General features: G+C 39.8%; 1 protein-coding gene across 3 annotated transcripts in view; it reads left to right on the top strand.

The window, feature by feature from the left end:
* The window catches only part of MPPED1 (metallophosphoesterase domain containing 1), an 81,259-nt gene extending 72,022 nt beyond the window's left edge, over positions 1-9,237 (top strand). For all 3 annotated transcript variants that reach the window (XM_038416231.2, XM_038416240.2, XM_043515671.1), the window contains 2 exons: positions 4,259-4,372; positions 7,748-9,237. In XM_038416231.2, coding sequence (XP_038272159.1) covers positions 4,259-4,372; positions 7,748-7,866 — 233 coding nt within the window. In that variant the 3' untranslated portion in view covers positions 7,867-9,237. The remainder of the gene's footprint in view (positions 1-4,258; positions 4,373-7,747) is intronic.
* The last annotated feature ends 3,949 nt before the right edge of the window (positions 9,238-13,186 follow it).

Here is a 13,186-nt window from a genome sequence, read left to right as displayed (position 1 = left end):
CCTGGTCTTAGACTGCATGACTACAAATGTTATTAATGATCATAAAAGTATCCAATGCTCTTGCAAATTCAGCCACACAATTTAGATGACTTCCTGTGACAGTATGACTAAAAAGCTGCAAAAAGTAGCATTTCCTTTTACTGGTTTTAAATGCATTTCCCTTTAATTTGCAGCTTCTGTTAGGTCACTGTCAGGTTTGCATGGGGTATTGACAAGTGACCCAGCAAGAGCTATTATTGCCATGTCTGCAGTGCCAGCAGTGATTCTCACGTTACATTAGGTTTAGAGACTCCTATAATAAGTGGTGTCTGTCTGTTTAATGACTCAGAGGACAACTACCCTCTTCTGTATGTGGTCCAAGAGAGTGTGCTGCCATGGGGCCTCTCAGGTTGAGTCCTGTTACTGATTATATCCCTCTCTTGAGCTAGTGCCTCATGAAATCATGTCCTTCTTTCTTGTCCCCTCTTCTTTTTCTCTTACCTGTAGGTCTTAATTCTGCCCACCATCTACTTTTCTCTTCTCCTTATTCATCCCCTCCCTGCAGCAGAACAAATACCTTCCTGATCAACTGATGTTACAGAACTACAGAGATAGATTGGTGGGATTTTAAAAGTGCCAAAGTGATTCAGGAGCACAAGTTCCATTGACTTTGAACAGAATTGGTGCTTCTGTGTCACTTAGGCACTTCTGAAAATCCTACTCAGAGTTACTATTCTTCATTATTTGTAGTGTGGTAGTGCCTAGATGCCACAATCAGGAATTGTGCTCCCCCGTGTGCCGGGCACCATACACAAATAATGAGAAGACAGTTCCCCAAGAGTTTACATTTATCTGCAGTCGTACTCAGCCGTGTTAATGAGGATATACCAAATATTCCTGTGTCACAATATATAGCAGTGTGAGAGACTCTTACCTTTGATTAGGTCATATTGGAAATATAGTAAATATACTATAGCAAAAATAAGTTTCTTTTGAATAGGTATTAATTTCATTTTTTAAAAAGTCAGTTTCCGAGCACGTAAAGAACTAAGTTCAGGATTCTTTGGCTTCTCATCAAGAATTCTTTCCTTTTCTTCCTTTCTTTCTTTTTCTTTTTTTTTTAAGTGGATTTCGTTAAGTCTTTATCTATAGCTGTCTGCGTGATTGTCTGTGACTAAGATTTATACTTTCCTGACAGTTGCAGAAACCTGTTTCAAATAACCAAACATAAAAAAAATCCCTAAAATGAACTCTAATTGTTAGCTAGGTATAATCAATTATTCTTAGTTTGTGTAGTCAGGTGTATATAATAAACAGCAAACATATGGGAAGGATTCAGAAGGGCGATAATGCATGTAAACAAAAACATGTTCAACATAAATAATGCTTAATTTAATGGAGAAGTTAATTTAATGAATTTTTTTGTAAAGTTTTTGAAGTGGAAATACCTTTGCCTTCATGTTCACCACAGACGTTTTGACAATTAAACTAAAAAGAAAAGGAGTACTTGTGGCACCTTAGAGACTAACAAATTTATTTGAGCATAAGCTTTCGTGAGCTACTGTAGCTCACGAAAGCTTATGCTCAAATAAATTTGTTAGTGAGCTGTAGCTCACGAAAGCTTATGCTCAAATAAATTTGTTAGTCTCTAAGGTGCCACAAGTACTCCTTTTCTTTTTGCGAATACAGACTAACACGGCTGCTACTCTGAAACCTGACAATTAACTGTTTCAAATAATTGAAATAACAAAAGCCTGGGTTATAATCTGTTTGGTATGAAAAAGAGATTGAACTGGATTCTGAAAGATACAATTTCTAAACTCACTTTGACGTGTTAAGGAACTGCTATTATTTCCTGGAATAAATTTTAAACGGCCATAGAGGACAAAAGTGACTAGCAGAGTCAAATATCAGAGTTTAATCAGGATCATCTGTGTCTGTAAATAAGCTGCATGCAACTGGATTTTCTGTGACGATCTATACATCAAGGACCTGGGATAACATTTTCAAAAGTACCCTTTCTCAAACAGGACTTAGCACTTAAAAGCCTAGATTCCATAGACTTTCAAGGAGACAGACTTCTTAGTGCCTTAGTCACTCTAAAAATGGGATTTTTGAACCTAAGTCATTTACGCATTTTAGAAAATGTTACCCTTAGTCACAAAACCTAAAATATACTGAGACCAATTTTTAAAAATAGGCACAGAAATGCAAACATGTGGGTTGTCCAAGTCTGCCTTTAGGTTGGTATATATCCATTTTGCATGCAGTGCACTCTTCCAACCAAGTGCTCCATTTCTGGTCTCATTGAAGTAAATGGCTTAACTCCTAGTTAGCCATGTTGGATCAGGCCCCCTGTATCATAATTTGAAAACTGAGTCTGGTGCGTGTAAGTCTCTGGCTCATTCCTATCCTCTCAGCCCTGTATATATGCAATATATCGCAACACCCTTCAAATGTACATGCAAACAGAAGGATAAATAAATCTAAAGAATAGTACAAAATTGTGTATGTTTTAGGTCTCCCAAATTGGAGTGGCAACATCTTATGATAGTGGCAGAGACTTGGCAGCACAAAACAATTAGATCATTCCAAACCAACAGAAATTAACTAAATTATTCCAATTTGCACTGCAGAGTAGTGTTTCCCTGCACAGCTCTGGACTCTTTGCTCTTCCATCTTTCACACAGATATACTGGAGATGATGTTTTCACTTGCAAACAGTCACACTTCAAGTGTCACATCCTGGTTAGGTTACACTAGTCGCTTTGAAGGGAAATGCCATGATTTAGTGAACAATTAGCATCCCTTCTGAAATTATGTTCGTTTAAAAATACAATTTGATGTCCAGACTAGGTATTTAGGTTTTCATTGTAAAAAAAACTTTAACAAAAACCCTGCATCCCATGCAACAGTCACAAATGCATGCCTCTGCAAAGGGGTCTGCAGAGACTTTGGGAGGAGGTACAGTGATCCTGGCAGTTGCATGAGACTTCCCAAAAGCAACGAGGTGAGGGCTGGATTATGGCCCCACTATCCTTTTGTGTTGGCCAGTAGAGATCAGCTGCTGAATGCTGGAGTTTCTGCCCTGGCATGTGCTCCCACAGGCTCTTCAGGAATTCAGACTGGCTCAGCCACAGTGCCGCCAGGGATTCCTGCTGCAGTGTGGTCTCTGCTTATTCCCCCACCTAATATGGGCCCATATTCAAAGCTGCCATAGTCCTGGATATTAAAAAAGAAGATAATTTTAATCAAATTTCCAGCCTCCAGCCCATGATCTGGAGCCAGATCCTTGTCCCATCAGGTCAATGGAAAGTCCCAATGACTTAACTGGGAGTTAGATCAGTCTCCTGGTGGTGCAGATGTGGGTACAGTTTTTAGTATCATTTTAACACTTTGGTGCCATTAATTAAAGAGTATTTTCAGTGCTCTCTGTTCAGATTTGCTGTTGCTTCTGCTTTCTGAAGTAGCTGATAGGACTGGTTAAAAAAAAAATCATTTTTTTTCATGTAAAATTGGGTTTTCAACTAAACAACTTTAACAAAGTGCCTGCTTTCCTTGAAATTTTTTGATTTTTTTCATACAGGCAAAACCAAAACTAAGAAATTGAAAACAATACCATTTTTGTTTTTTGTTTTTATTAAAAAGTCAACATTTTCTAGGGGGAAAGAAAAATATTTTTACAAGCAGCTGTAGTAGGCAATCATTTTAATGTATGAACATGAAAATATCTAACCCTCAGTGCCAGTATGTTTTGGATTAATAATTAGCAACACCAAAGTCATTACATAAGTTAAGATTAAAATATTCAGTGCTTAAAATTAGAACCTGAATCTTGATTTAAAAGCCTAAATGTGGGTTTAGAGGCCTAGGTTTAGGCACTTAGTTTTGAATATTCTGCTCTAAGCATCTTAAACTGTAGCAGGGATGGAGTGTTTGCCTTAAATAGAACAAATATGGTTAATTATTTTTTAATTTAAATCTCTTGCAAGGATCTTTCCTTTAAAAAGGAAATATTGGCAAGAATAACTCTAATCCCATCCCTTTGGATCAACTATTTTTTCATTCCTCAAATATTTTTGATTCCCCCTCCATTGAGCAATGAAGATGTTCATTTTAATAGATTATTCTGTGGCACATTAAAATCTAAGAAACTAAGACACATTAAAATCCAGGAATGGTTTTGCGTACTCCAGGTATAAAGTTTCACAGATAATGTGAGTCCTTTCTCTCTCCTTTTAAATCTATGTTTATTAATCTTTTTTCTTCTTCTTCAAAGGTTTTCTAGACTGGGTTCCTAAGAAAATGCAGAGGGTAGGGTGTGTTGAGCTGTTGAACACAGTCCAGAGACGAATACAGCCAAGGCTTCACGTTTTCGGACATATCCATGAAGGTCAGCAAGCTTGTCTCTCTGATTTTTAAAACCAACTGCGCCCAAGTCGTTACACAGTATGGCCAACCTTTTCAAACTTGAGTTGTTAAAGATAGGCACCTAAATTAATGGACACTTCTGAAAGTCAGGCCACTTGTTTAGGTGAATAAAATGCATATAAGTGTCTAACATCCAAGTTTGAATATTTGGGCCTCAGCATCTCTGTTTCAGTTTCCATATCTGTGAAATGGGGATTATACTACTGCTCCATGTGAGCTACTGATCCAGTTAGTTCAAAACAAGGGTAAAGGTCTACTAGGTGACTACAAGTTAGGATTGCGGGGTTCTATTTGTGGCTCCTTACTGAATTACTGTGTGACTTTGGGGAAATCTTGTAATCTCTTGGCATCTCCCTTTCTCTCTCTGTAAAATCCTTAGGGATTTCTAAGGTTTAATTACTGAGATCCTGGCTTAGAAGGGTCTAAATAAATACAAAGCTAAAATGAGGCTCCATAAAACTCTAGAGGTTCCTCCCACTCTTCATCCTAATACATGGTATATGCACAAATTATCTCCTCATCAGCGCGGTCAGGATTCCCCAGCAATCTGAGACACTAGTTTCTTCAGAGCATTTGTCTGAGTGTGTGTCTCAGAGCACTAGGGACTCATCTCACTGGCTCTGTGGGGGTAAGATTTTTTTTTTAACCAGGTTAAATGTTCAGTGCACAGACCCACCTAGGGTGTTCTGTCAACCATTTGGCTTTCAATTGGAAAAATGAATTCCCTTCTTATAAATCATTAAATGGGATCAGTCTTGCTCCCATTCAAGTCAATGGTAGTGGGATCATATTTACAATCAAAGAAAAGGGGAAAGAATACATCTTATGGTGTTTACTCATATCTTGCAACGTGTATGGCCTGGAGGTACAATCACTGCCGCCTATTCCTTGCAATGATAAGGCTCTCACTAGGTGATTTCTAAAGTGCTGTCAAATGCACAAAGTAAACAAATTGAATGCATAGAGAGAATGACTCCTCTCTAGATCTCTTTTAGGTACAGCAGTCTTAGAGGTTACTTATAAGACTGTGTGTGAACAATTTTCAGACAAAACTGTTTTAAAATTGACATTATCCCTTTAGTTTATTATAGGCCAAGTAAGTTTAAACTTGGCATAAGTGACCTGTTGTAAGCTCCTGTGAGGTAAATAGAGTTGCATCTGCTTACCCCATGTCTGCATTTGGCTCATCAAAGAAAAAACATTGACTCACAGAATGATAAATTATTTCAGTTACCACTGCAGTCGCAGTAAGTAGCAGAGTTAAGAGACAGGGAATTCTTGTAAACTATCATAATTCAGAAAAAACAAATGGGAAACTGCAAAGCCTGTTTTGCTGTGGAATGGTAAAACTCCTCAGAGAAGAATTCCCAAGTAAGTTCTCACAGACAGCCTCTGCAAACAAATGTGCTCTTTGCAAAGTGAGTGCATGGTATGAACAGATGATATCCTCCCCTGACTAAACACAGCTACATCTACAGCAGTCATCTACTAAATATCCAGGAGGAATAAAGAACTGACTGTTCCTCCCCACTTCCTCCTCTGAACTGCTGTTACTGCCAAAAATGCCTCACCTGTCACCATATTTGCTGCTGCTCCACCAGTCACAGTGACAGGCAGCCCTACAGTAACGTCATCTAAAATCCTACTTCCCATGCTCCTGCCAAGGTTCAGGGTGGTGGTGATACAGGTGTCTCCATATTAGGGTGGGAAGGAATGAAAAGTGCAATATTATAAATCATGCACAAAAATTAACATTTTAGCAACCGGATACCATGGTGATCGGGTGTTTTAAAAACATGGAGAAGGAGAGAGAACATTCTGAAACTTCCCCTAGCAATGTTAACTGTGCAATTCAAATTTATGTTCTGTGGTTCATGTTTCACAACAATCGACTGTTCTGTGGCAAATCACAAATGATTGGGAGAAATCTCTGTGACAGGAAGCTGACAGTTTTCATCCTTGCTAAAGTCCTCTTCTTGTAAGGTTTTCCATGAGCAGTTTGTTGGACCCACAGTTTGTAGCATTAAGTGTGTTGGCTTTTTAAACAAAATAAAAAAATCTGCAGTTATTTCATGGAGTTCCTGAACCAAGAGAGCGTACATAGGTCTGACGCAATCCCCATTGAAGTCTATGAAGGTATATCTACACTGCAGCAGGGGGCAAGCCTCCCCACCCAACTAGACAGACTCACACTAACTTGGCTTGAGCTAGCACACTAAAAATAGTGTGGATGATGTGGCTGCAGTGGACACTTAACCAGTCAAGCGAGCTCAGACTCAGGCCATCACTGCCTGAGCTGCAGCAGCGACACTGCTTTGTTTAGTGTACTAACTTGAGCCCCACTAGTGCAACTGTTTACCCAGCTCGCTCCCAGCTGCTGTGTAGACATGCCATGGGAGTGTTGCCATTGACTTCAATGGGAGCTCAATCAGGCACTTAAGTAACTGCATATACATGCCTAGAACTTCTCTGGTGTATTTAAGTGTACACCAACACACATTGGATCCAATCAAGTTCCCACTGAAGTGATTTGGAATGTCACCATTAACTTCACTGGCAGTAGGATAGAGCCCATTAAAGACAGTTTCTAGTGAGCACAGAGTTTTCACATATTCAAACCTTTAAATCAAACCCAGTTTTTTCATGCTAAGCCATGGTATACCTATATCCATGCCAAGTTGCAGATTTCATGCTTCTGCTGGGTTTGCTGAAGCCCAGTTGATTTTTTTTTATTTTCATAAGTGATTAGAATTCTTTTATAATGGAAAAAATATGTTCACTTTTCCATATGTCCAAAAATGTCTGAAGGGATTTCACTCAACATTTCTTTAAAAAATAAATAAATAAATAACAATCTTTGAGCAGAAACCAAGCCTAGGAAATATCAGCCCCAAAAGTTGATGGTTTTGGTAAGTTCTGAATGTGAGATTTCCAACAAATCAGGGATTTGAGTGTGTTAAAAGCCTGAAATACAGTCTAGCTCCCACCCTCTTCAAAAACTGGAGAGAGAATATTTTTTAAAACTGATTTTCAAAGAGAAATATTGAAGTTATTAAACTTTTTTGTGAAGACTTCACATTTCAGTGGCTATAATCTCACACTATGTGTACACTCTGGAGAGTCTTTGGCTTTCTTTTACAATCTAAAAGGGTGCTCAGATTCTTCTGTTACACAAGTATTACTACTACTCTCATGGAAGCTTCACTAGTATGACAGAAAGCATAATATGGCCCTGTTAAATCCTTGAGAGTATGGATGTAGAACTATTCAGTGCCACTTCATTTGTGGCACTATATAAGTGAATAATAGTAGTAACTAGAACTTGTTTTCTTTGTAGGCTATGGGGTAATGGCTGATGGAACTACTACCTATGTGAATGCATCAGTGTGCACAGTGAATTACCAGCCTCTCAATCCACCTATAGTTATTGACTTACCTACTCCAAGGAACACATGATTGTTATAGGAATTTAATGATGTACCCATCACACAAGCAGTTTTCTATTGCTGACTAAGAAACATGATAAAGAACTTTTCAATGAAGAAGCGAAGACCCTTTATTTTTTTTCTTTTAATTCTTCACAACCAAATTTGAGTGATGAAAATGAATGGGAAGCAAAGACATTTTAGTGCAAATATCTGCCAGAAGCTGATTAAGCATCAAATTTAAAATCTCAGCATTAAAATACTTGTGAATACACAAAAGTGAATGCATTTCACATATATATCGAGTAGGGAGTTGGGATTTTTTTTTATCAACCATATATTGAACTTATTAAAAGTATAAAGTTTTTTCAAAGGCGTGTTTCTTAAAGAATGTTTACAGTTTAAACGTGAATGTTTAGACTAGGATCTAACCATTTAAAACATTTTCCAATGACTATTTGGTAAAAATCAAATGATGTTGATATTTTTGCTGAATAATATGGCAAATATGAAAAGAGTCTACACAAGTACTGCGTTGAACCAGTTAAAAAAAGCCAGTTGTTGTTGCAAATCCTTCTGAAGTCTGTGCCCTTGCATGCTTTCAAAGCCAAGGTGGAAGAAGGTCCTAATCACTGTTCTGTAATGCAGTCGCAACACATCTGGCATTACAGATGGAAGGGGAAATGGTGCGTACTGCCAGTGTGTGGTAAACAGCTGAATGTTCTAGAAAGGAGATGATGTTAAATGCAGTACAAACTCAGGCATTTGTAAGCTCTGAAAAATGTCATTTCCCATTTTTTTTTAAAAAGTTCCATGTGGTTTAACATGAGAGCTGATCTGTGATTGGATTTAAAATAAAATAGGAAACCTGTGATGTTCAGACGTAGTTTTAAAAGGTAGCCTAGCGGGACTGTTCGGTTTAAAGAACTGGGTAAAGGGATGGACAGCGGTATCATAAGGCCACTGCTTTGAATCTGGCCCAGGTTGAGAATGATTAAAAGTCTGAGCTAATTTATCCCTGGGTTAATGCCCCTGACTTTGATGGAGTTACCCCAAGGATGAGTTTTATAGAATATCAGGGTTGGAAGGGACCTCAGGAGGTCATCCCCAATCCCCTGCACAAAGCAGGACCAACACCAACTAAATCATCCCAGCCAGGGCTTTGTCGAGCCTGACTTTAAAAACCTCTAAAAGAGGAGATTCCACCACCTCCCTAGGTAACGCATTCCAGTGCTTCACCACCCTCCTAGTGAAAAAGTTTTTCCTAATATCCAACCTAAACCTCCCCCACTGCAACTTGAGACCATTACTCCTTGGCCCTTTACTTTCTAATAGTTGTTCAGCAGCATAGGTGAAATGAGTGGCAAGCTCACTGCAGTTCGTCCAGCACAGGTGTCCACATCACAAGCCCCATCCTTGCTATTTGCCCCCTTGTGGACAGTGTTAGTAGATACAAAGGACTAAATGAGCCCAGGAGACTGAAATCTTTTCTAACCCCCTATATACAGCCCATGCAGATGTGAGAACTAGCACTGCTCATGCTCCGCGTCCATGGATTCACAGAGGAGTTGAGTCGGCAGAGTTTTCATTCCAGCACTTTACACTAGCCCGACAATTCACTTTAAAAAGCAAACCATGAAGTATTTTAACCCCCAAAATATGCCCTAAAGGAAAAGTGGCCTCTGTCCTGCCCTAACCCAATTTCTCCAACTTCCAAGAAAGCAAAAGGAGACCTCTTGCCTTAACTGCCATTATCTAGGTATGATACTTTGGATATGGATTTTCAGAATTGTGGTACTAACAGGATCTATGTGTTAAATAACCTTCACACACATTAGGCAAAGCTCATGGGTGAGACATTCGGACACTGATGCTAGAGAAAAAAAAAACCATGCATGTACCCAGTGCATTTGCAGAGCCCACATTTTCCCACACAGATTATGTAATTGTGCATGTTAGTGCTCTTTTGCACACACACTTGCTCAATATGAAGACATGAATGTGAGCTTTGGATGTAGCAGCTGTATGTGCTATATTTGCATGCACAACTAGGGCCACTATTTCTGAAAGCTTGTGCCTCAAAATCAAATCTGGGAAGGACACTAGGTTCATTTCCAATGCTTCGCATGTGCAAAAACTCTTCCTCCACCTGGTGCTGGGAAGCATTAAGTCTGAGCCTAGTAACTTCATCCAAACTGGTATACCCAAAAACGTGACATGCCACAAATCTCTCATTTCTTGTAAGCTGTTTGGTGAATTAGGACCTAAAATGGTTTGCTGCTCTTTGCTGAAACTAAAAAAGCAAACAGTGAGCCCCATCCTGTAACCCTGTCTTATGTGAATGGTTTATGTGCACATGAGCGGTCTGCAGTAGATTTACATAGGACTATTTTTGCAAGAACTATTTGTGTAAGGGTTGTAGGATCAGGCCACATCAGCGAGGCTGGAAGTTAATAACCTATTACTGATTTCCACCATCATTGGGAAGAAAAATGATACTGTGTCATTAGACTACAAGTGTCTTAACCAGTCACAATTCAAGTGTTTTATGAAACAAGTGTGGCAGGAAACTGGCTGTATGTTAAAGAAGTCTGAAATGTTTACATTCACTCTCAGCACTTGTTACTAAAATGTTAAGGGGGGGAGCTTTTATTAGCTGCAACAACATTTCTATGTCAACCATAAAATATGCTCTTAAAAACAAATTTTCCTAAGGTATCTTCAAAATACTGTGTATTTTATGTGAAAAAATTATTTGAAAGCAGCTGTTACTTTAAACGTTATCATTAAAAGTCTTGCGGTATGAAAGCTTAAAGGTTATTTAATCATTTTGGCATAACTTGATGTTGTAATTTTTTTGTCAAGCATGTTAGACAAATAAAATCTTAAAAAAACAAGTTCTGTTTACATCTATCAGACATTCCATTTGGCATAGTAGTAAAATATTTATTGTAAAATACAGCACATCTGCCCTTTATTTTAGGTGCCAAAGCGCTCCGTACTGTGGATCAGTTACCATACAAATCTAAAAGCTACTGGTGGGATATCAGCTGGACTTGAAGGTATTAAGCCTTGTGCATAATTGTGTACCAAACAATCTTGCATTGCAAGGATGTCTGTGCATGCTGGCTTAGCAAAAGATGCACTCTTTACTGCCTCCAGTTTAATAGAGACTTCCTTGCCTTAGGCAAAAAATAAAGAATGAGTTGGAACCAATGGTTGCAACAAGAGAAAAATAACTGTTTCATGTAATTAAAGATCCCCATAGATGGAATATATGAAATGCTTCTATGACCCAATATGGTATTTTAGGAAAAGCTAATGTGGCTAATTTAGCAAAAACAGCTTTGGAAACTTTTGATTGTGGGGCTCATAATGAGGATGTGGGTAAAATCTTTTGAGGAATGTATGAGCGTTGGAGATATTTGAGTGTATCATCAGTATGGCCCTCAAAGAGGAGATTAAGAAAGGTGCGCTCTCCTTTTTTTTTTTTTTTTTTAACTCCATTCCAAAGTATTAGTTACTTAGGAAAGATTCTACATAGCTTCAGTTTTGAGAATGCGTGAGGGTTTTTTTTTAAAGAAGAAGTTAAGAATGTTTAGCACCTGTCAAGGCAATGATTTGTGCTCCCTTTGTTAACTTACACTGGTAGTTAATCAGCTAACATCACTCCCACAGCTGTGCTGATGTCTCTTCGTACTTCATGAAGGAATGAATGCTTTACCATAAGTCAGCAGAGTTGTTAAATATTGTGGTTAATTTCAGTTCCTTTCCAAATATGGAAAGGGTATGGGGGAAAATATCACTATGGGCTAATGGATAAGGACAAAAGCGATGTAAAGACTCTCATAACCCTGGGGATGAGTGAGTGTTTTAACAGCTAATGACTTGGGAGAACAGGAGGGGTTTGGCTGCCAGGAAAGAAAGTTAGTTGAGACTCTGCGACTAGGCCCAGTCTGACCTGCTTTCCCCCATCCCCAGCCTACCTAGGAATACACCTTCCTTCTGTCACCCACTTATCCTTGATGCTAGTTCTTGACATGTATCAAGCCTGGGAACAAGATGTAAGAAGATGGTTCTCAACAGAAACTGAAGCCGAAGACCCGGAGAAACTGTTGCAGACCCCAAACTACTGTTTGGAGAAGTGAGGCTGATGTCAAGAAATGGTAGCTAGAGCAGTGATGCTCTAGACCTGCTGGATTGGGCCTTGAAGGTGTCAGACAATTTTGGGACTCAGTGGAATGGGCAGGAAAGCAGGAAGGACTAGCCAGATGTGGGCTTGTTTGGCTCAAGGGAAAAGGAAGGAGGCAGAGGTATAGAAGGTGAAGAAACATTGGAATTGTGCAGAACAATGGTCCAGACCATCCGGGATCCTATCTCTGGCAATTGCCATTAGCAAATGGTTCAGAAGCATATGCAAGAAACCCCTTAGTGAGCAATTCTGGAATAATCTGCTGATGAGGAAGTTTCTTCATTACCCTCGTCAATTAGCGGTTGGTCTGAGGGTTTAGTATTTCTTCTGAAAAATGTATGAAGCCTTATGTAACCATGGCTGATCTTAAAATCTAGATAAATGCCTAGTGTGTTCCTGAAGCCTACTAAGATCCTAGACTCAAAGATATCTTGGAGCAGTGAGTTGCTGTCACGGAGTCACAGACTCAGTGCTCTGGAACTCTCTGAATGAAGTCAGGCAGGACTCTAGGGTAGTCTCTCCCCCTGCAGGGCACACTCACCAGGGCAAGTTGCCTTGGCTCCATCACCTCCTGGGTCTGACCTCTGAGCCTTTAGCACCCCTGTTTGCACCGTGAGCTCCCTGCAGTGAGTCCACCTGGATGGGACACCTGGGGAAGCCTTACACACTCCCCGAAAGGGGCCCTGCACCTCACCTCTGCAGTTAGCAGTGACTCTTCTCTTGACAAACAGAAGGGTTTATTAGTTGTTAGGAACACAGTGTAGAACAGATCTTGTTAGCACAGAAATTAGGAACATTCAGCAAAATCCATTTTGGGGAGATCCAGAGCCCAGGGCTCCCCCTGCCCTGAATCCCAAACCAGGAGACTTGCTTCTAACCCCCCAGCCTCAGTCACGCCCAGCTGCCCCTCCTTTGTCTCTTTCCCGGGCAAACCAGTCACCTGTTCTCCCCCCTCTTTGTTCTCCAACACCTTTGGCTGGCTCCTTGCAGAGGACGGGCTCTGGCCATCAGCTGCCAGGATACAGAGTGTCAGTCATTCTCTGTGTCCAGTCAGCCAGTCAGCAGTCACATCTGCCCACTAGGAGTCTCTGCAATGATCACACAGCCTTACCCCACCACCTAGATACTTGTGCAACACATAGGGGAAACTGAGGTGCAC

Source organism: Dermochelys coriacea, chromosome 1 (assembly GCF_009764565.3).
Source record: "Dermochelys coriacea isolate rDerCor1 chromosome 1, rDerCor1.pri.v4, whole genome shotgun sequence".
NCBI classification, from domain to species: Eukaryota; Metazoa; Chordata; order Testudines; family Dermochelyidae; genus Dermochelys; species Dermochelys coriacea.
This window is presented reverse-complemented; position numbering and strand designations above follow the sequence as displayed.